Raw genomic sequence first — 22,622 nt, 5'->3', positions numbered from 1 at the left:
TCAACATGGGTGCTAGTTTTGAAGATCTCGTCGAGACGGATTTGATTGTGAAAACGGATCTTAAATCGGAGTTATTGTTTGAGAGATAAAACATTTTAAAATTTCGAATTTGATAAGTTTTAACATGGACGTGAGTTAGAGAAAGGAGAAGAAAGAGGTTTGCTCACGTAACCCAAAAAAGCTGTCGGAAAGTGATCGCTAAGCAAGCTTTGAGCGAACGATCGCCAGCTAGGGTCGCCCCCTACAGGATTCTGATGACTTCAAGTTGTCATGAAAAATCAAAACTGTGTTTTTACAAATGTGGCGTTGCTACATAGATCAAGTGGTTGGCAACAGAAAAAGGGCAAATCATTCCAATGTGTAGCATATGGAAGATCTAAGAAATGATGAGAATTTATGAAAATATTACCAGTTATAAATCTACTCGAGTGCACAAATAGATGTTGAGCTACATCTAGCCTTTTATTTCTAAGGGCACTTCTAGATCTAAGGCGACTTGGACTTAACTAAGTCGCATGCAACTTAGACTTAACTAAGTTTCAGTCACATGATATCATCAACTCTCAACTTTCAGTTATAATCTAGTTGCAACTCATAGACCATCACGAATCTTGAAGTAAATTCAACAATGTGGATATCTTGTGGATATTTTTCTCAGTTAGAACCCACATGCAACTTGAAAAATTCCAGTTACAACTAGAGAAATCTCAATTGCAATCCACTTGCAACTAGAAAAATATCAATTACAAATTACAAACCAGTTGCAACTACGAAAATCTCTGTTGCAACCCACTTGCAACTAGGAAAATCACAGTTGCAACCCACACGCAACATGCTAGCACGAATCATGAGGCAAATTCAATGACTAATAATTCGACTAAGGCATAATAAAAATTAGGCCCCTAATTTCTAGCAAATCCGTTATTTTAAACAATCAGAAATCATGTTTTTTGAAGTTTTAAAAAATATATCATAAAATGGTAGAGGTAGACAATGATGTATGTTACAAAGTGTAAAATCTCAATACATACTATACAAAAATAGCAAAATCTGAAAATAATTTATCAGATCTTGTTGTTTTTGTGTAGCTTAAGAAACAAAGTAGCTGTGAGATTTTTGCATCTCTGTAGTAGTATTGGTTACCTCTAGGATTTTGTTTAATACTTTTTAGAATTTCAAATTGCGAATTTCAAATGCTTATAAAAAATAAAGGGCTGTAGCTGGTCCTCCGTTTTGAGTGAGTAGGATACACGCGTCAGGGAAACGATAGAAGAAAACACATCTCGCCGCCCACCTGAATATCTCAGCTCGCTCTCCGCCGCCGCCGCCGCGCGCGATCCAATGGAGGAGGTGCAGGCCGCCGTGACGGCGCACCTGGACCAGGTGTCGGGCCTTGTCCAAGCGCTCTCGTCCGAGCTCCGCAGCGGGATCGGCCCCGCCGCCGACAGCCTGCGCAGCTTTGTCCGCGCCGTCGACTGGACGGTAACCCCCGATCCCCAACTAGAGAGCACCGCCGCCGATGTCCCCCTTCCCCCCTGTTCTCTATTTAGAACTAAAGATTCTGCGTGATTTGCGTCTTCAGGAACCATGGCTGATGGGCTTGATGGCATTCCACGCGAGCCTGCTACTGACGGCCGTCGGACTGAGGAGGCATGCCAACTTACAGTTCTTCTTGCTGTTTCTTGCTTGTGAGTAGTTCTCTTTGCTTGCTCTAATTTTATCCGTATGGTTCATCTCTGAGACAGACTGTAAATTTTGCCTGTGCTAGGATTCAACGAGTTCTAACTTCCAATCGGATCAATTGTTGCCCAATTTCCATCTTAGTAATTACTACATCGTTAGGAAAAAAAAATATGTAATTCAGTTATTTGTGCAGTCTGTTTGGTTTATCTAGATTCTTCGTATGAACTGAAAACTGAAGATTAAAATGAGTCTCGGTGGAGGTGTTCAATTAGGATATGGTTCACTAATTGGCTAAATGGCTAATAGCAGTTAGGAATGTCACTGTTCTAGGCATATCTCACTAGCTTTAGCACATAACTGAATGCCAATTTTGTACTACCTTAGATGCCATGTTGTAAGTTGTTCTAGCTCTTGCCAGAAGAGTTAAGGTTTGGCAAACTTGCCACATTACCTTATCTAAGATTTTATTCCTTGGCACTATGGTTAAACATTCAGGATATCGCAACTAAATGAAGGGTATTGCGTGGAAATGATGTGGCAAATTTATCATGTTACAGTAGAACATAATATGAAAGAAAAGAGTAAGGCTTGAAGTAGAACAACTTACTTGGGATAAAAAAAACTATGCAATTGGATTTAGCACATAACTGAATGCCAATTTTGTACTACCTTAGATGCCATGTTGTAAGTTGTTCTAGCTCTTGCCAGAAGGGTTAAGGTTTGGCAAACTTGCCACATTACCTTATCTAAGATTTTATTCCTTGGCACTATGGTTAAACATTCAGGATATCGCAATTAAATGAAGGGTATTGCGTGGAAATGATGTGGCAAATTTATCATGTTACAGTAGAACATAATATGAAAGAAAAGAGTAAGGCTTGAAGTAGAACAACTTACTTGGGATAAAAAAAAACTATGCAATTGGATAGTTCTCAGTATGTTCTTAATTTACTCCTTAAGTTTTTATACGTATTGAAGTCATAATTTGCGACATAGTTTTCTGGTATTTTTTGAAGAAATGTAAAATGATATTCAGCACCTTGGGTTGCAATAAAATCTCTAGGACAGGAACATCGCCTTTTGACCTGCTGACTTCTTGATTGGTTCCATGGTTGCCTGTCTGCAGATTCAGGAGTGTATCTAGCTCAAAAGTTAAACATCTACCTTGCAGAGCACTGGAAGAGCTTTGCCAGCCGGAACTATTTTGACCGTGCTGGAGTTTTCATTTCTGTTGTTTGGTCTGGCCCCCTTATCTTCATATCTATTGTCTCCGTGGTTAGTAAAATACCTTACATGTCCTTAAGTAAAATTTTATTGATTTGTGATGCAGTTTTGTTTACGTTCCAAACCATTCTGATCATTCCAGGTTAGCTCCCTCATCACATTATGTCAATTAATGATAAAATGGAAGAGAGCAGAACTAAGGCATCGGGTTCGGCTTGCTCGTGACAAGCAGGAATGATTTAAAGAATCAGGGAAACTGGGTTATTGGTCTTCAACAGTGTTCGGATCTCAGAAAGATGCCCAAGAATCAAGTACTGTAAATGCTCGATATTCTATCAGCATGTAATCTTTAGCTGCTCTTTGTTGTTGGCAGTATATTAAACAGGTATACTACTAGATCAGAAAACTAGATGTTGTATCTGGCTCTTATCTTGTTTTGTTTCTAGCTGACCAGGGGCTGTAATTTTGTTTGATACTGGGTGTGATACATTTGCAAAACCACATCTTGGTATAAGTTTTTCTTTCTGCAAAGCTTATTCTTTATAGCAAGATTAGTGACAACCATTGTATTCAAATATAAATATAATGTGAGAGGCTCAGAATTTCAAAATAAAAGGAATAGAAGAACCACAAAGTGTGGAGGGCGCTCTACTAATTCCCAGAACACTAACTTGGAGAAGTTCGTGTGTTATAACTTGATCTTTTATTATTTCCTTAAGCACTGATGTACAAATATGTGCATCAGTGGTTATTGCCAGAATTTTACATATTACAACCGAAACAAATTTGTGTAGGCAGAAGCATCACAATTTCTTTAGCTTCTTAACCACTTTGCTAGTAAAGAATTCCTGAACTTTTTCCCGTACAAGACACTGAGCAATGGCCAAGATGTTACCACCGCAATGTAAGCAAGCCACCAGAGTGACCTTCCCTGGGATCGAATGAGCTGGTTCATGGATTTCTTAACCGGAGCAATGGCATCATGGATTTTATCTGTGGAGAGCTCCTCTCGCTGCTCTTGTGACCTTACACAGCTTTGGGAATGCGTTGTGTTATCTTCTGAGCTGCTTGTATTCGTTATCGCACTACGACGATCGCCTTGTAACATTTTGGTGACCCGGTTCTGCTCTACATCGACAGTGCCATCACTGTGATCCGTTTTACTTGGGTTAACCAAGGAGTCATGAATGTTGGTATCCTCGTTTGTCACTGCAGCTACCATTCCATCTTCCAAGAGATTAACATATGGTCCCTTATCAATGGATGATTCCAACGAAGACTGCACTACATGTTCTTGAGTCTGCATTCAAATATGACTCGAGTTAAATCATGATCAAAGGTGAATTCTGATCGATCATGTAGAGCCGCCAGAAACTCGAAAACAGATTCCACCTTTTGTTGATGCATGCAGGGACTATCATGTAGAGCAGTCAGAAACTCGGAAACAGATTCCACCCACCTATAGAACACACAGATAGACAACATTATCGGATGCCACCGTACAGTCTCAAAAATTACAACAAAAGTTAATAAGGAAGTTGTGAATGCAAAGCAAATTCAAGAATGCCAGTTAAAATGACGCAACTTTTGTCCCTGCCCCTGCCCAATGCACATGCTAACACAATTTTGTAGAGTATAATTTAAATGCACTAGAAATCTTAAACTTCATCAAAAGCACACCGTCCTCCGTTCCCTTGTGGGAGTTCAGTGCATCTGCATACCCTGTACTGTACAGATTACTTAGGCAAATGAAGAAACAAGGAGGGTAACGCTTTTGTGAGATGAACTTACCATAGTCTTCCAGCAGTTATGCCTTGAAAAAATGCGACATGACCACCATTAGGTGTAGTTGCTAAAACAACATTTTTGTTTGCCCTAAATCATAAAATGTGGAACTTCTTCAATCAACAGAACTAGAAATGATTAAGATAGTGAGCTTTGGTAAGACAAATTACTCACTTGCATTCATCCCAGGGAATGGCCTCCCGTGTGCAAAGTGGGTCATCTAAAGCACTGATACAAAGCAAAGGAACAGAAACGGTACCAATATAGTTCACACTGCTGCACTTTCGGTAGAATGTGTCCACTGTCTGAAAAATGATTAGCCGGTGCATCATTTCTGTTACTTATCTGATACTTCAGCCAATACAACCGCAGGAGGGGCGAATAACAATTCCCATGCACAAAAATGACTTCAAAAAATGTACATTATTAGACTTGCTTAAGTAAGTTGGTTGGCTCACGAATTTTCTCCTGGAACCTACACCAAAACTTACCTGTTTCGTTCATGTTTAAATTAATTCGAATCCAGATGTAAATACTCTACACTCTACAGCAGTACAGCGCATATTTTATAAAGGTACTTCCATACTAGTTAACGACTACCTAATTCACTTACAATGATTCCGTTACTTATCTCCAAACAAATGATTTGATGCCCTAGATTATGAGAAACCAGAATTCAGGTTTACTATTCCTTCTCTGCTTGAATCAAACAAATGTGATCTTGCATTATTCCACTCTAACCTTAATTATATACAAAACAATCATAACATGTTTAACCAAGTAGTGATGAGAGGATTAATGAAATTCGATGCAACTCATTATTTTAGACGAAGGAACATTACTGATAGTATTAGAAATAATACCTCATACTTTGCAACAACACAAGTGGCATGATGGTCAAATTCCCGGGTAGAGCGTGACTGATAAGAAAAAGGGAAGAAAACATTAATCAAGGTCCTTTTCTGTGACCAACTAATTCATTTAACATTAGGCATGATGTTGTTTTCATGAACTCCAATATTGTTGTTTTTATGGGAACTAAAACAATATTACTATGATAAATGATAATAATCATATAACTATGAGAACAACATACCGTCGTAATAGCTTCCCAATTTGCAAGTCGTGCCAAGACTGGTTGATGGCTGAAAAAAAGGAAGAAAAAGCCAAAAGATGACCATTACAGTTGTACCACAAGCGATCCAAACTTGCAGGATTGGCCACATTGTTACAAAAGTTTGGTACTAACACGATGCTGCACATTTTTATGGATAACTTATTGCTCAGGATCATGATGACATGCTTAAAATTTGTATCAGGCTGTGCATGTAGATTGGTTACCAACGTGCTAGACCCAGCCTCCAGTTAAGGGATGTAATCCCTGCTACCTTAAAAGTTAGGAATGCTATCATTTAAATTAGGAAGCTGTTTAATTAGAGAAAAGATATCCCTTGGCTTGGGCCTTAAGCCAAGCTAAGGGAGACATGGTCAGCAAGAAAATGTAGAGCTAGCACATTGACATATTAACAAGGAAGTAATGATCCAGTCGACCAGTGGATCTTGTAGCGTCAATTTTGACAATACATCAGCGTCTAGTGAGACACTTTTTGACTATTTGTTTTTCAAGGGACACCATGGTCAGCAAAAAAACATAGAGCTAGCGCAATAACAGATAAAAGAAGCAATAGCCTATGCCAACCCCTTTCCTCACATTCGACAGCCTTTAATTTGCTAGTTCTATCTACAAGTGCTGATTTCACTCCTATACATTTATGTAATCCGAAAATGGAATGTATCATGCATAGCAATGGGATCGGTAATTACATGATCACATGAATCAAACTGTTTGCACATACAATCTGGACGCTGACCCAGGCCATAAATCTGTGCCGGTGCTAGGGAATCCCATGCACGTTTCCATGGTAGTGTCTCCAATGATTTGCAAACAAGCAGAAGAAGTTTCAACTAGGATCACAAAACATGTTTAACTGATAAAGCCTACATCTTGGACTGCATGGCTACAAAAACTACCATCATCCATCACAATTCATGCGTGTAGGTTCATAACTCGAAGTCTCAAACGAAAATACTCTATTTGTCCAGTTTCAAAAGTTTAGAATTGTTTCAAAGAACAATCTAGGTGTTTCAAAGAACAAATCGCAATAGTAGAGACCCATATAGGTCAATCATCATGGAAAAAAACATAAATGTGAAATGATTTCTTCTGTACCAATAAAATCTCAATCAGCACCAAAAGATGGGGACGTTTAAATGTTTCAAGAGGAAATACATACAGTTTTGCATATCCTTTGAGACCAATTGCGAGGGCTTTATCATAGCAACGTTGTACTAGCGTGCGAGAAATAAATCTGCTAGTCACCTGTAAAATTTAAGTGGTATATCAAATTATTGTGACACAGCAAATCAAAGTTCAAGTGTGGTATTAGTAAGCCAAAGCAGTAAGAGGGTATCATTTGTTGTTTAGTGTGCTAACAAGAGGAAATAGAGAGTGACATTATTTGAACACTGTGTGCAGTACAGTAGGGATTATAATCAAAGTATTCATGCATAAAAAAATACTATAACCAGAACCCACAAAAGTGCAAAAAAATCTGCATAATCAGCTAACTGTGGCTCACTAACCAGTAGATCCCAGGGTGAACAAATAGATGCAGCACCAGCCACAGGAGTATTCTCACCCTCCTCTCCAAGATACTTGACCTGAATGGGCAATTTATACAAGCGTGTAAATAAAATATGTATTAGAATATTAATTGCTGTAAAAGAAAATATAACAATCTGTACCAGAATATTGGCACCTAAGCTTGCCCCAACAGCGAATAGTGGAGCCTCCGGATACTTTTGATGAAGGTAATTAACAACTTCACGAATATCTTCTGTCCATCCACCATTGTAAAAGCAATCGGACTGCCGGAGAAAAATACGAAGAGTTGCGTAAAAATTGGAATCTGAACATTTGTAGCCTCTGATTGTTAGTGAAGTTCTTTTTTGGTGCCAGAGAATATACCCAAGGTGTGACAAGCACCTAACTGATTATCATAAGATCTGTTGTTGCATAAGAGAACTTACTGTTATGGAGATGCCACCCAGACCCCTGTGATTGCCTACAACAACGTTCCATCCTTCGCTCGCCATAGAAAAGACCAAGTGTCTCACGTACTGCATCAAACCACCGCATCTTGTTAAAATCAGCTAATAAAGGTTAGCCCAAAACAAAGCATGGGTCATAACGTCAGCTTCTAGATCTTGTTTAACCCAACCAATTCAGTAGAGTAACTGTCGGGACCTACAGCAGCAGTAGAATCACTAGTTAATCCAGGCACCACAATAACAATGGGCGTCGAATCATCATCAGGAACAGTTCCGTCAGAAGAACCATCATCAGGAACTGCATAACAAATGGTTAGGCACCCCCCTTGCTCGCGGAAAAATTTTAAACTCAAAAATCGTCAGAACCAACCTTCACATTCAGAGGCCAGTAACCAATCCAAGGCGATGGTTCCACCATCACGAACCGTGTACAGCTGCCTGCAATACAACGGGTTCAGTCAATGTACTAGCTAGAATCGTGAGCGTGGGTCCAACTTCATCTTGTGAGGTTCAAACACACATGGGAATCTGGCATACGGCAGGCTAGTTTGGCAGTAGGATGTAAACTTGCTGAACCGAAACAATAGAACGCCTGGACGTTTCCTGAACACTACCTAGACAAATGCGCAATCCTATATATACATACAGGTGGAGGATTAAAATTGCTGAAGGTTTTCTGAATTATACAGGAGTACATCAAAATATTTCACGATGTACAGCCACAATCGACCAACTTAGGTTGAGGAACGATACGAACAAGTACACCTGGGCGAATACAGGGCACGAATTTACTGAACATATATACCTTCTGTACGTGAACGACGGCGATCTCGCCCCGAAACCCAGGAACAGCGTCTGCAGATGAGGGCTCGCCAGCCACGGCGTCGCCAGGTATCTAGGATGCCAAAAAATCGCAATCAAATTCCTTGGAACAGAGACGAGTTGATTGATGAGGGGAGGAGGAAGTCTGGCTCCACCTGCCGTGGAGGGAGCGGCACTTGGAGGCGACGAGGCGGTAGACGTGGGAGTCGGGGTGGAAGGTGAGGGCGACGCGTCCGCCGCGGAAGCCGCGGAGCAGGTCACCGAGGACGTGGAGCTCCAGGAAGCGGTAGAGGAAGGCGGAGGCGAGGACGAGGGCGGCGACCGCGTAGTGCGCAGGCGGCACCAGCGCCGCCGCGCGGAGCAGCAGCTCACCGACAGACTCGGCGGTCGCCATCCTGCCGCCGCGTGTTTGGTGTCGACACGAACGAGGCGCCTGTCGCCAAGGAGCGCGGAGATGGGGGCTGATTCGAGCCTGCAGCCTGTTGCAGCTGACGATTCGCTAGTGTCGAGATGCTGGCTGTATGGTCAGAGATGTGAACGGTGAGCCGTTTCGTGCCCCCACACGTCTTTTTTTTTTTTTTTTTTTTTGAGGCCAGATATCTGATTATATTAAGTAAGGAAACAAGACAATACAAGAACCAACCAGACACTGGGACAGCTGTCCCCAAATTACAAAAAGAACCCTGAAAGAAACTAAAAAGCAATCAAGCCCTCGGGCTCCTCTGAGACGATGAAGATCGGCCACCGCCATCTTCGATAGCTCCACCTCGCCGGACGGAGAGACGAAACCACCACAGGCCGCAGCTAGGTCGCCGGATCGAACCTTTAGAGGACCACGCCTCGTAGAAGTCGCCGCAGCAGCCACCCGTCGCGGACGCCGGGATCTGAAGGAGGCTGAAAGCACGTCGGCGGGGGACACGCCCCGGTTCACTCCGGCGGTCAGGACAGAGAAGCTGGCCAGAGCCAACACCCCGACCTGCATCTGCACACACAGCAACTTGGGGACGAACTGCAGAACAACCGGACTCCTGTACAAGCACCAGAAAAGCCCGTCGGCAAGCTCCGTGCCCACACCGGCGCACCCCCGAAGCACCTCCGCCGTCGAGCCAGGAGGAGCTCAACGACGACGAAGAAGAGGGCGGGGGACAAAAGCTCCAACCGACGGCCGCCGCCTTCGCACCAGCGACCACACCAGGAGCACCACCCGCCACCGGCTCGCCGGAACTGATCAGAAGACCAATCACGGCGTGGGGAGAACCGGGGCGGACTTATTTGCGCCACCGCTGCCGCCATCACCCACCATAGCAGCAGTAGAACGCACCAAACTATCCTACTATGCACACGCCGGCGGCACAGCGCCGCGGTCTCCCCACCCTCCCGCCGCCGAAGCAGCCGGAGAGGGGAGAGACCAGCGGTCTGGCCGGCGACGGAGCGAGGAACCACCAACTGCCTCCCTTTTCGCCACACAGAACTGTAGCGGAGAGGATAAGGGAGAGACTAGCTGCCCCCACACGTCAGTGTAAGAAAATTTGCTTTCTCGAGACAGCTACAGAACCAGTATCTCTAAACATGTTTCACGCGAGGTTCCTACCAAATTGTAGCGCTCCAAACAAGACTGATCACATGACAAAATATATCCATGGCCTCATGGCCTATGTTTCCATAAAACCTCAAGACTAAAACGTTTTTCTTAGTGAAACACAAAAATGGTCAAGATTAAACGATACCTGTTCAATCTTAACCATGGTTAGGGGTGACCTGAATTAGGGATAGGATGACTTAGATTAAACAATACCATAAGAGGAAACACATGCATACCGCGACCCCCTCCTTAGGGTTAGGCGCCCGCGCCCGAGGCGCGCCCCTTCCCTCCACCACCCCCCCACCCTTGCCGCCGCTGGAGGACCCGCCGGGCAAAGCCATGGTGGCGGCGGTGGCCTCTCCCCCGGGCGGTGGTTCCCCTTCCTCGCAGCGACGGTGGCGTTCTTCGGTGGAGATTCGGCGGCGGCGTGGTGGCGTGGCCCTCCCTGGCGAGTTCGGCGCCTCGGTGGTGACGAGGGGATCAGCCCCCTCCGGCGGCGCCGATAGCCTCGGGCCAGGGCGGGGCTGCAGGCTGAGGCGGTTGCTGCAGCGGCGGCGGCGTTAGCTGCTGCTGCCGCGCACCATGGTGGTGTCGCGGTTGCAAGCTAGTTGGCCGAGTGACATAGGCATCCCAAATGGGCCTGCCGAAGATGGTACCCGGGGTTTACTGGAGGCCCAATACCCGAAGAATAAGAAGATTCGGGAGCCCAAGATCTATTAAGGAAAGATAAAGAGTTGTAATAGGAAGTGTTATTTGTAATATGGCGGGATGAGTTAGAAACCGTCCCGGACTCTATAAACTTGTATAGCACGAATCCCTCGGCTCCACCTCCTATATAAAGGGGGAGTCGAGGGACGACGAATCAATCGAATCATTGTCTACAAACCCTAGTTTTCATAATCGTCGAGTACTTTTCGGCTGAAACCTTCGAGATCTACTTACCCTCTACTTCCAACTAAACCCTAGCCTACAATCCATAGGCATTGACAAGTTGATACCTTGTCAATTGGCGCCGTCTGTGGGAACTAGAGGCGTAAGGATCTGATCTCGATGGCACGCTCAAGATCTTCGACATCATCAACCGCAAGCAACACAATGGATCGAGGTAAACAGATCGCTGCTGGTCTTGTCGATTTTGTTCCTCACCCACCCTCCCGTTTGGATGCATATGCGTATCTGGCGGAGCCCATGGAGATGACGTTCGGAAGGTTCCACTTTCGCGTCGAGAAGGAAGGATCGTATCGTGTCGAGATTCCGGTTTCGTCGGGATCGTCGGCGGTCGATTCTGATTTTTTAAGCTATGCATCGTCAACCGAGTCAGGAGAAGAAGAAACTTCGGCGACACGATACGTCGACACCGAGCAAGAGAGAAGCTCGCCAAGATCTTCAACGACATGTCGTTTGAGTCATCTGCGGACTCATATATAAGCGATGGCTCAAGCGATGTCGACGCTACGACTTCATCGACAAATCTCTCACAATGGGCAAGGTCTTCATCAATCTCAACGATGATGTCACCAAACCCAACGTAGATCCGAGTACAAAGTATCATCGCATTTACGCCATTGAAGATCAAGAGGAGACATTCGAGGCTTTCGACGGTCACGGGAAATCCATACGTCGATCCCTCCAATCTGCGACAAGGCACGGGCAACAAATACGTCGGGCCAGAGCCGCGAGATAGAGTTCAACTTTCACAAGCAGCGTGGGACGAGCCGCGAGAGCTATGAACGGCACGTAACCAATGGCTACCACAGCCACACCGGAAGAATTGCAAGCATATCAATATAGGCTCGCACGAGCTGCCAGGGAATTGGAAAAACAGACGGTGAGTTGAACAGGAGGAAGGAGGCAGCTTCGCATCCGGCAGAGAAGGGCAGACCTAAGTCGACAATCGAGAACCACGGGTGATAGCCACAGGAGGCGCGGAACAGAGCAAGATCAAGGCTGCAACATATACCCGAAGCGAAAGAGAGCACTTGGTCCAAAACCTCGACATGTCCTTTATGTCGATAGATACAAGAGGAAACATCATCCCTAAGACACCGTAGGCTGGGAATATGGCGACACATGCTTTTATCCTTGCATCTAAACCACCTCCAGGTGATCCAAGGGAAACACTATACAATATGGCGGTAGCAGGAGTTGGAGCTATGGGGACAGCGTTTGTATCAACGCCTCCCGAAGGAGCGGCAAGGCAAAATAGTCCACGACCCGCAGCAAGAATGCGGTAGCACCCGAAGGGCCAAGTGGAGCAAGAGACATAGCAGCACAAGCAAGAGTCGACAGAGCGCGGCAAAACAGAAGGGATCATCAGCAATCTCCGGAGCTGACCGACGAAGATATGTGTGGCTTGCCATGCTTTACGAGGAGAGTCCGGAAAACTCGAGTCCCTCGGGATTCAAGTTACCCGATAATTTCAAGAAGTTCGACGGCCTTCAAGATCCGGAGGATTGGCTAGTCGACTATCCGGAGACGGTGAAGCTCACAGAGGAACTAGGGCAACAGCCATGCAAAGCATCCAGTGCATTTGAGTGGAGCCGCACGATCTTGGATAAAGAAACTCGCTCCAGGGTCCATCGACAGCTGGGAAAGTTTCGAGGATGTGTTCGTCAAGAACTTCAGATCCACGTGCAAAAAACCCGCGTCGTTAGAGGAGTTGAGAGCATGTCGACAAAAGCCAGATGAGCCAATGAGAAAGTACATCCAAAGGTGGAATATCATCAAAAACTCAGAAGAAAATATATCCGACGAGAGAGCAATAGATGCGTTTGTCGCAGAGTCGAGCGTGGAGATTTTGTCGAGGACTTGGGAAGGACCAATCCAAAGACGATATCCGCGTTAATGGAGATAGCAAATAAATGGGCAGATGGAGAAGACGCTGTCCACAACAAATGGCACAGTGTCGCCGAAGAGAACCGTGGTCGAAACTATCAACCAAGGCGAAGATTTCCTCGGCAGTGCGTAACTACGACGCTCCGGGACAAATTTCGGCAGGATTTAGGACAAATACAGGAGGAAGCAATAGAGATGATTACCGTAGAAGCAATGAACAGCGAGGTGATAACGGGGATGATTCACGCAACGAGGCAAAATAGCGGGCCTAGGTTCCCAAGGCCTTTCGTGTCCCCTGAAGAGATGATGAATGGACCGTGCCGGATGCATTTTTCCTCGACAAAGAACGGTAAAAGACAGTCAGGGCACTTGCGTAAAGACTGTCGAAATTTTCAAGCAATGTTGCGGTATGCGAGAGAACGCTAATGCGCGGGCAGCACAGAAATCCTCGAGAACCCGAAGCGAGATTCACTTGCCGCCTCCTCCAGCGATTACGAGACGACAATCGGCATCAGCTCGTAATAGCGGCGGCACCTGCACCACCACCTTATGTTGATCCTAACTCCAATGGAGCAAGTGTCGATGATTCGTAAAGGAAGGCCGTCCAATAGAGCTCGGAAAGTAATCTCACGACAGTGTTTATGGCGCAGAAAATGCCTCCACCAACAGCTTGAGTACCTTAATTGGTCAGACAAGATATCGGCTTCACAATAGCAGATCATCCGCAGCAAGTTCCTCGACCAGGGCAACAAGACTTATTCTCGCGATGGTTATCGCAGGATTTGATGTCTCTCGAGTGTTCATAGACAATGGCAGCAGCCTAAACCTTATGTACGCAGATACATTGAGGAAGATGAACATATCCTTAGCAAACTTGAAACCAACGAGACACAAGGTTCCACGGCATCACACCGGAGAAACCAAGTTATCCACCGGGAAAGATCAATCTCGACGTTCGGTTTGGGACCCGAGAAAATTATAGAATCGAGAGGCTCGAATTTGAAGTCGTGGATTTTCCGTCGCAATACCACGCTCTGTTGGGACGACCAGCATATGCTAGATTTATGGCGGTGCCACACTATACATACTGTTGTGGAGGATGCCTGGACCAAAGGGACCAATCACGATCAAAGGAAGCTTTGCCTTAGCCGATAAGTGCGACAAGGATTTTCACCGGTTGTCGAAACCTTCGGGATGCAAGCTGAGTACTTGGCGTCAAAAAGCATGACTGATTACGACGCATCGCCAGACGTTGGAAGGCCAAACAAAGAATCAACTTTCAGTACGAGAAAAATTCAAAAGAGGTGCAGATTCACCCGACAGACCCGAAAAAGACGACATCTATCGCAAACGACATGGATATCGCATAGGAAAGCGCTCGTCGAGTTCCTCCGTGAGCACCGGAAAATCTTCGCATGGTGTCCAGGTGACATGCCAGGAGTACCCAGGGAACTTGCCGAGCACCACCTAAACTTGGATCCACTAGCGAGACCAATCAAACAACCTTTGCGGCGTTTTTCGGAACCAAACCGCAAATCCATGTCGTCGTAAATCAATCGACTACAAGAAGCTGGTTTTATCAAAGAGATATTCACGAAGCCACATGGGTAGCAAATCCCGTCATGGTGCGAAGAAAAACACTAAGGTCCTTCGCATGTGCGTCGACTTTACGTGTCTCAATAAACATTGTCCAAAGGATCACTTTCCTCCCGAGGATCGATCAAATTATCGACTCCACGGCTGGATGTGAACGTCTTTCCTTCCTGGATGCATATTCTGGTTATAACCAGATCAGATTGAAAGAAGAAGATGAAGTAAAGACCGCGTTTATTACACCTTACGGCGTGTTTTGCTACGTAACAATGCCCTTTGGTCTAAAAAATGCGGGAGCAACATATCGAAGGATGATGCGAAGTGTTTGGCGACACAGATTGGGAAGAACGTGCAAGTATACATTGATGATGTCGTCATAACATCAAAAAGGGGGCAACGCTGATCGAGGATCTCAAGGAAACCTTCGACAACCTTGATAAGTTCTGCCTCAAATTGAACCCGACGAAGTGTTCTTTCGGCGTCCCAAATGAGAGAACTTCTGGGATTCCTAGTCTCAGAAGAGGGATTGAAGCAAATCCCGATAAAATACAAGCTATCGTAACAATGAGGAAGCCAACAAAGTTGAAAGAAATACAACAGCTAATCAAGCGAGTCGCGACTTTGAGCAGATTCGTCGCGAGGTTGGGAGAAAAAGCGCTGCCGTTCTACGCTTTGATAAAACAAGGAGATAAATTCCAAGTGGAACGAAGAAGCCGACGTAACTTTCGAGGATTTGAAGCGCACAATTTCGACACCACCAATTTTGGTGGCGCCAAAGAAAGGGAACCTCTCCTGCTGTATATCGCAGCCACGCCCCAAGTGGTGAGCACGGTGCTAGTTGTCGAAAGGGAAGAAGAAGGAAAACTCCACGGCGTGCGAGAGGCGAGATACTTCGTCAGCGAAGTTTTATCGCCCTCAAAACAAAGGTATCCTCAGTACCAAAAAATAGCATATGGAGTGTTCACGACAGCACGAAAATTGCGCCACTATTTTTCGGCACACCCGATCATAGTGGTCAATGAAGCTCCTTTGTCAAATATATTGAACAACCCAGAAGCTACGGGTCGTGTCTCCCTTTGGGGAATAGAACTTTCCCCTCGGGACATCACGTATGAAAAAGAAAAGCAATCAAGTCGCAAATCACTGGGACTTCATCGCAGAGTGGATGGAGTTGCAAAACACAGGACCCCCAGACTTATCGAGAACCTGGACCATGAACTTTGATGGGTCCAAAAGACTAGAAGGAGCTGGCGCAGGAGTAGTACTCATATCACCTGAAGGCGACAAGTTGAAGTACATCCTTCGGATGACGTTCCCCAACGCATCTAACAACGAAGCAGAATATGAGGCTCTTATACACGGGATGAAGATGGCGAAAGCCTGCGGTGCAACTCGACTAAAAATCTTTGGCGACTCACAGTTGGTGGCTCAGCAAGTTATGAACCAATGTGACGCAATCAATGATAGCATGATGGCATACAAGGAGGTGTACAACGAGCTCGAGAAGTTGTTCGATGGATGCGAAGTAAATCATATTAGTAGATTGAGCAACGACGAAGCCGACGTTCTTGCAAACATCGGGTCGCAATGCCTTGCAGTCCCGCCAGGTGTATTCTGGGAAGAGATAACAGAAAGATCCACTAAGTCGACAAAATCAAAAAAGAAGGAGAAAAAATCCTCGGGGGCTACCAAGGAAAAGCAAGAGGAAGAAGAAGAAGATCAGGACCTGGTCATGGTGATACAGATACCGTGGATGCAGCCGTACATATCATACATCCTCAGGAAAGAAATACCCGACGATCCAGTCGAGGCAAGGCGAGTAATTCGACGCTCCAAAGCTTTCACGGTGGTCAAGGGAGAATTGTATAAGCGAAGTATTTCAGGCGTCTTGCAAAGGTGCGTCACACCCGAAGAAGGAAGAATAATTCTGAAGGATGTACACGAAGGAATATGTGGCCACCACGCAAGTAGTCGAGCTATCGCAGCCAAGGTCTTTCGGGCAGGATTCTACTGGTTGACAGCAATCGAGGACGCCAAGGACATAGTAAGAACTTGCGACGCGTGTCAAAGGTTTGCCGCAAAACCTCACTCTCCAGCAGCAGAGCTAGCACCAATACCATTGTCATGGCCCTTTGCTCAATGGGGACTTGATATGGTGGGCAAGTTACACAAATCCTGGCCAGGAGGAAAGGAGTACATGCTGGTAGCTGTCGATAAGTTTACAAAGTGGATAGAAGCGAAGCCGATAAATTCACCAGACGGAGCATCCGCAGAAAATTCGTAAAAGGCCTCGTCTTCAGATTTGGAGTGCCCCACAAAGATCGTCACGCATAACGGCGGTAACTTCACATCCCATGAATTCAAAGATTATTGCGAAGAGGTGGGCATCAAGCTGAACTTTGCGTCGATTGCACATCCTCAAACCAATGGGCAAGTCGAGAAAGCCAATGGCATCATCTCGCAATGGCATCAAGAAGCGCTTGTTAGGACCATCGGAAAAAGCTCGACATACTTGGCCGTAAGAACTACCAAGCGTGTTGTGGAGCATCCGAACAACACCAAACACAAAGCAACGCAGGAAACTCCGTTTTTCCTGGTTCATGGAGCAGAGGCAGTACTACCAATCGAGATAGAGCACAACTCTCCACGTGTCGCTGAATATGATGAAGAAACGTCGAGAAGAGCGCTAGAAGACGACGTCGACGCACTTGATGAAGCTCGAGATGAAGTACTATCTCGGGTAACCAAATATCAACAGGACTTGAAGAATTACCACAGTCGACGTTTGCGGCCAAGATCTTTTCAGGTGGGAGACCTAGTTCTTCGACTCACGCAAAAAAGTCATGAAAAACTCGAGTCACCATGGCTTGGCCCTTACATTGTCACGGAAGTAATCGGAGGAGGAGCATACAGGATAAAGGACAAGAAGACAGGGGTGGAGGAGCCAAACCCCTGGAACGTGGCGCAACTTAGGCGGTTCTACGCCTAGAGTCGAAATATAGTCCTTGTAAAACTTCAATGTACTGAAACGCCCGCGAGTTTTCAGACGCACTCTTTTCCTTTTTCGGGGCACCGAGTGGGGCCGGAGAAGGTTTTTAATGAGGCGGGCTCGCGGTGCTGCAATATAATAAAGATAGTGGCAATATAACTTTTCTTCTTTATCGACATTATCAAAGTCTTTGCTCCGACGAATTTCAATATAGTTCATCGACAAAAGAAAAGCCTTGTCTTGGTATTCAAATACCTCGTGAGTCAATAAAAATACAAAATAGTACTCAATAAAAAGCTCGGGGGCTCATATTCACCATAAATATATAAATGCCTTGGTTCAAAACCTCGCAAATATACAAATACAGCAAAGAGTCACCGAAACACTCGGGGGCTAGACAAACAGAGAAATATAATGATTGCTTGATGACCCACAAGTATAGGGGATCGCAACAGTCTTCGAGGGAAGTAAAACCCAATTTATTGATTCGACATAAGGGGAGACAAAGAACACTTGGAAGCCTTAACAACGGAGTTGTCAATTCAGTTGCACCTGGAAACAGACTTGCTCGCAAGGGTTTATCAGTAGTAACAGGTTTATAGCAAGATACTTAGTGAAATAACGCAGAGTAACAGAGACAGCAGTAGTGATTTTAGTAAACAGCAGGATTAAAATACTGTAGGCACGGGGACGGATGACGGGCGTTGCATGGATGAGAGAAACTCATGTAACAATCATAGCAGGGCATTTGCAGATAATAATAAAACGGTGTCCAAGTACAAAGCAATCAATAGGCATGTGTTCCATATATAGTCGTGCGTGCTCGCAATGAGAAACTTGCACAACATCTTTTGTCCTACCAGCCGGTGGCAGCCGGGCCTCAAGGGAAACTACTGGATATTAAGGTACTCCTTTTAATAGAGTACCGGAGCAAAGCATTAACACTCCGTGAACACATGTGATCCTCATATCGCTACCATTCCCTCTGGTTGTCCCAATTTCTGTCACTTCGGGGCCATCGATTCCGGACAGCGACATGTGTATACAACTTATAGGTAAGACCATAAACAATGATTATCTTGATGAAACAATAACATGTTCAGATCTGAGATCATGGCACTCGGGCCCTAGTGGCAAGCATTAAGCATAACAAGTTGCAACAATATCATCAAAGTACCAACTACGGACACTAGGCACTATGCCCTAACAATCTTATGCTATTACATGACCAATCTCATCCAATCCCTACCATCCCCTTCGGCCTACAGCGGGGGAATTACTCACACATGGATGGGGGAAACATGGCTGGTTGATGTAGAGGCGTTGGCGGTGATGGCGGCGATGATCTCCTCCAATTCCCCGTCCCGGCGGAGTGCCAGAACGGAGACTTCTGGCTCCCGCGACGGAGTTTCGCGATGTGGCGGCGTTCTGGAGTGTTTCTGGCGACTTCGACTTCTCCCCTGGCGTTTTTAGGTCGAGGCCGATAAATAGTCCGAAGGAGGGCGTCGGAGGCCGGCCGAGGGGGCCACACCACAGGGCCGCGCGGACCCCCCTGGGCCGCGCCGCCCTATGGTGTGGGGCCCTCGGGCCTCCACCTCAATTGTCCTTCTGGCTCCGTTAGTTTCCTGGGAAAATAGGGCCTTCTGCATAAATTCCGAGGTTTTTCCCGAAAGTTGGATTTCTGCACAAAAACGAGACACCAGAGCAGTTCTGCTGAAAACAGCGTTAGTCCGTGTTAGTTGCATCCAAAACACACAAATTAGAGGCAAAACAATAGCAAAAGTGTTCGGGAAAGTAGATACGTTTTGGACGTATCAACTCCCCCCAAGCTTAGCTTATTGCTTGTCCTCAAGCAATTCAGTTAACAACTAAGCGATAAAAGAACTTTCACGAACACATTTGCTCATATGATGTATATATTCTCATGATATGGCTAATACTTAAGCAATTCATAATGAGATACATGTAAATAAGATCATCTAACAGCTATGTCAATCATGGAGAGGTACCAACAATTAATAATAAGCATCATGAATCATGTATGTAAGCAGGATTGCAATGTTCATAAGAGAGTATGATAAAGTGGTATCTCGCTTGCCTGTATTTGGTTGGCAAAACATAAATGCCCGGGCACCTCTGGAGTTCATAGAAAGACTAGAAGTAGTGATTGTCAAAAGATAAATGCATCAAAGTTATACCACAATCAATCATATTTTGAGACAAGCATATTATACTAAGAATGACAGTTGTGCTCTCAAGATAGTGCTCAAAGAAATGGAGACACAACATAAAAGTAAAAGATTGACCCTTCGCAGAGGGAAGCAGGGATTAACATGCGCTAGAGCTTTTCATTTTTGAAATCAGGAGTAAAATTATTTTGAGAGGTGTTTGTTGTTGTCAACGAATGGTAATGGGTACACTAACTTCCATGAATTATTGCATATTTATTTGGCACTCCTTCCAACCTTTCTTTCACAAACCATGGCTAACCGAATCCTCGGGTGCCTGCCAACAATCTCATACCATGAAGGAATGCCTTTTTATTTTGGTTTTATTATGATGATGACACTCCCCCCAACCTTTGCTTACACAAGCCATGGCTAACCGAATCCTTCGGGTGCCGTCCAACAATCACAAACCATGGAGGAGTGTCTATTTAAGTTAATTAATTCAGGACTGGGAATCCCATTGCCAGCTCTTTTTGCAAAATTATTGGATAAGCGGATGTGCCACTAGTCCATATGAGAGTCCGTCAAAAGTAAATGACAAGGTTGAAAGCTAAACACCACATACTTCCTCATGAGCTATGAAACATAAACACAAATTGAGAAGCATTTTGAAGGTTTTAAAGGTAGCGCATGAGAATTTACTTGGAATGGTTTGAAATGCCATGCATAGGTATTTATGGTGGACACTTTTGGAACAACTTGGTTTTCAGGTGTTTGGAAGCACGAGCAGCGTTCCCGCTCAGTACAAGTGAAGGCTAGCAATAGACTAGGGAGCGACAAATCAAGAGAGCAGTAACTGTCATAATCATGCTTGCGGCAAAATAAATTAATCGGAGGCATAAAAGTGATACAAGAACTCTGAAGCAATATAAATCATCGAGGCTTAATTGACTTTTTTGTTCAGTCATATGCATGCGTGAGCATGTGCCAAGTCGATATAAATGAATTATTCAGAGGAGGATACCACAATGCCATACTTACTTATGAATAAAACAATGCAAACAAACATACATGACATGCTACTCATATTAATAAATTGGAGCTAAACATGAGAGATCATGAACTACTAGGCTTTCTCAAATAACATATACCTCACATGAACCAACTAAGCATGCTCACATGGATGAGTATATGTACAAAAATGAAAACAAATAGAGTTCATACCAGCCTCTCACCACAATCAGATTGTCGTAGATCGTCATTATTGCCTTTTCACTTGTGTAGCTTGGATAATATGAAATGAAAACCACGCTCCAGCCACCGAAGACCATTGAACTCATAAAGAACTTTACAAAACAAAGAAGAACAGCAAATATTTTTGGTGTTTTCGAATTGCAAATAAGAACAAGAGGAAACAAACAAACAAAGTAAAATCTTTTTGGGTTTTCTTATAGCAAACTAGAAATAGCAAATAAAGTGAAACAAATGCAAGAAACTAAAGCAAACAAATGGTGAAGAGAAATAACAGAAATATTTTTGGTCTTTTTGTGTTTTGGGAAGGAAACAAAGCGAAATCAAGAAATAGCAAACTAAAAGAAACACAGAAAAGCGAAATGGCAGAAATCTGCCAAAACCTGACAGCAGTATAGAAATCGATTTTAACAAAAATCTTACGTTGCTCAGATCGAAAAGTGTTCAACTAATGAAAGTTAGATAACAACCTGGGGAACCTACACAAAAATTTGCAGCTCAAAATGACGCTCTGGTTATTTTTGACGATTTTTACAGTAACGTTCCAGAATCTGTTTTCAGGCAGCACTTCCCCAAATATCATCTTCCTCTCATTAGAAAACCACTCAAACGAACAAAACAAGTATGTGCAAGTATCCAGCAACCATAATATGCAAAGAATGAGTGATGCCGGTATACCTCCCCCCAAGCTTAGGCTTTTGGCCTAAGTGGAGTTCAACCCCAACGAGGGTCATTGTTCCTCGCCGGTGGGTAGTCCATGGAGTAGTCATAGTAAAGCTCCTGTGCAGAAGAAAAGCGTGGAGGCTCCGCATATCCACCATGTTGATGCGAGGAACTTGCTGCATCGGATGATGAGTCGAGGTGATCCTCAACCTCTATGTCATCTCTTGCATGATTGCCTCCTCTCTCTATGTGTGCATCCAGTGCACCTTCTGTAACCGACCAATCTCCCCTGGAATCAAGGTTAGACAAAACAGGCGCAGGCAATCTTACCAGTTTCTCAGTTTTCTTAGTTATTCTCCAAACTTTCTTATAAAATATCATCTTATAATACAGGTTATCCAAGTTGGAGGAATCTGAAACAAATTCATGTTTAATCATAGAGGCTATGTCAAGTTTTTCTATGGGGAATGGAATATCAAAATGATGAGGTTCTACATTATGAAAAGCTAGTAAACGAGAGGCGATGAGACCTCCACAAATTCCACCTTTCTCACGGTTAGTAGTAAGTCTATAAGCTATTAATGCTCCCAAATTATAAGACCTACTATTTTGCAGTGCTGCAGCTAGAAAAGCCAAATCCGGGATAGAAAGTTTACCACCAATCCTTTTAGCGAGAACGCATTTGGTAATAAAATAGGCAAAGTAGCGGATAGACGGGAGCTGAATACTAGTGATTTTACCACTTTCACCTGAGAAACTCCTTCCATCGCAAATCATCTTGTAAAGATCCGAGAGTTCTTGCGGCGATCCCCTTATCTTCTCGCACGACCCCCATTGCGGTATTCTAATTGCTGCACAAAAAGCACTAAATGGCAAGTTGACAGTTTTATTGTAAATTTTATACTGGACCGTGGGG

At 44.6% G+C, this 22,622-nt stretch overlaps 2 protein-coding genes across 3 annotated transcripts; one reads left to right on the top strand and one right to left on the bottom strand.

Moving 5' to 3' along the window:
- The first annotated feature begins 1,247 nt into the window (after positions 1 to 1,247).
- LOC127323865 (uncharacterized) lies at positions 1,248 to 3,443 on the top strand. Its single transcript, XM_051351974.2, has 4 exons — positions 1,248 to 1,482; positions 1,583 to 1,688; positions 2,810 to 2,958; positions 3,050 to 3,443. Exons 1-4 carry the CDS (start codon positions 1,342 to 1,344, stop codon positions 3,143 to 3,145), a joined length of 492 nt encoding a protein of 163 aa, XP_051207934.1. The 5' UTR covers positions 1,248 to 1,341; the 3' UTR covers positions 3,146 to 3,443.
- A 150-nt stretch (positions 3,444 to 3,593) lies between these two features.
- LOC127323850 (embryogenesis-associated protein EMB8) lies at positions 3,594 to 9,126 on the bottom strand. 2 transcript variants are annotated; one of them, XM_051351964.2, is made up of 14 exons: positions 8,781 to 9,126; positions 8,609 to 8,698; positions 8,174 to 8,241; positions 7,974 to 8,101; positions 7,783 to 7,872; positions 7,498 to 7,620; positions 7,336 to 7,413; positions 6,987 to 7,072; positions 5,789 to 5,837; positions 5,556 to 5,612; positions 4,867 to 4,997; positions 4,699 to 4,782; positions 4,300 to 4,366; positions 3,594 to 4,207 (listed from the first exon to the last, which is right to left on the bottom strand). In XM_051351964.2, the coding sequence occupies exons 1-14, from the start codon at positions 9,017 to 9,019 to the stop codon at positions 3,722 to 3,724; spliced, it is 1,776 nt and encodes a 591-aa protein (XP_051207924.1). In that variant the 5' UTR covers positions 9,020 to 9,126; the 3' UTR covers positions 3,594 to 3,721. The 2 variants fall into 2 exon arrangements, with proteins under 2 accessions (XP_051207924.1, XP_051207931.1); XM_051351971.2 differs by having other exon boundaries at positions 8,004 to 8,101.
- Positions 9,127 to 22,622: the final 13,496 nt, after the last annotated feature.

Source organism: Lolium perenne, chromosome 1 (genome assembly GCF_019359855.2).
Source record: "Lolium perenne isolate Kyuss_39 chromosome 1, Kyuss_2.0, whole genome shotgun sequence".
NCBI lineage: Eukaryota > Viridiplantae > Streptophyta > Magnoliopsida > Poales > Poaceae > Lolium > Lolium perenne.
This window is presented reverse-complemented; position numbering and strand designations above follow the sequence as displayed.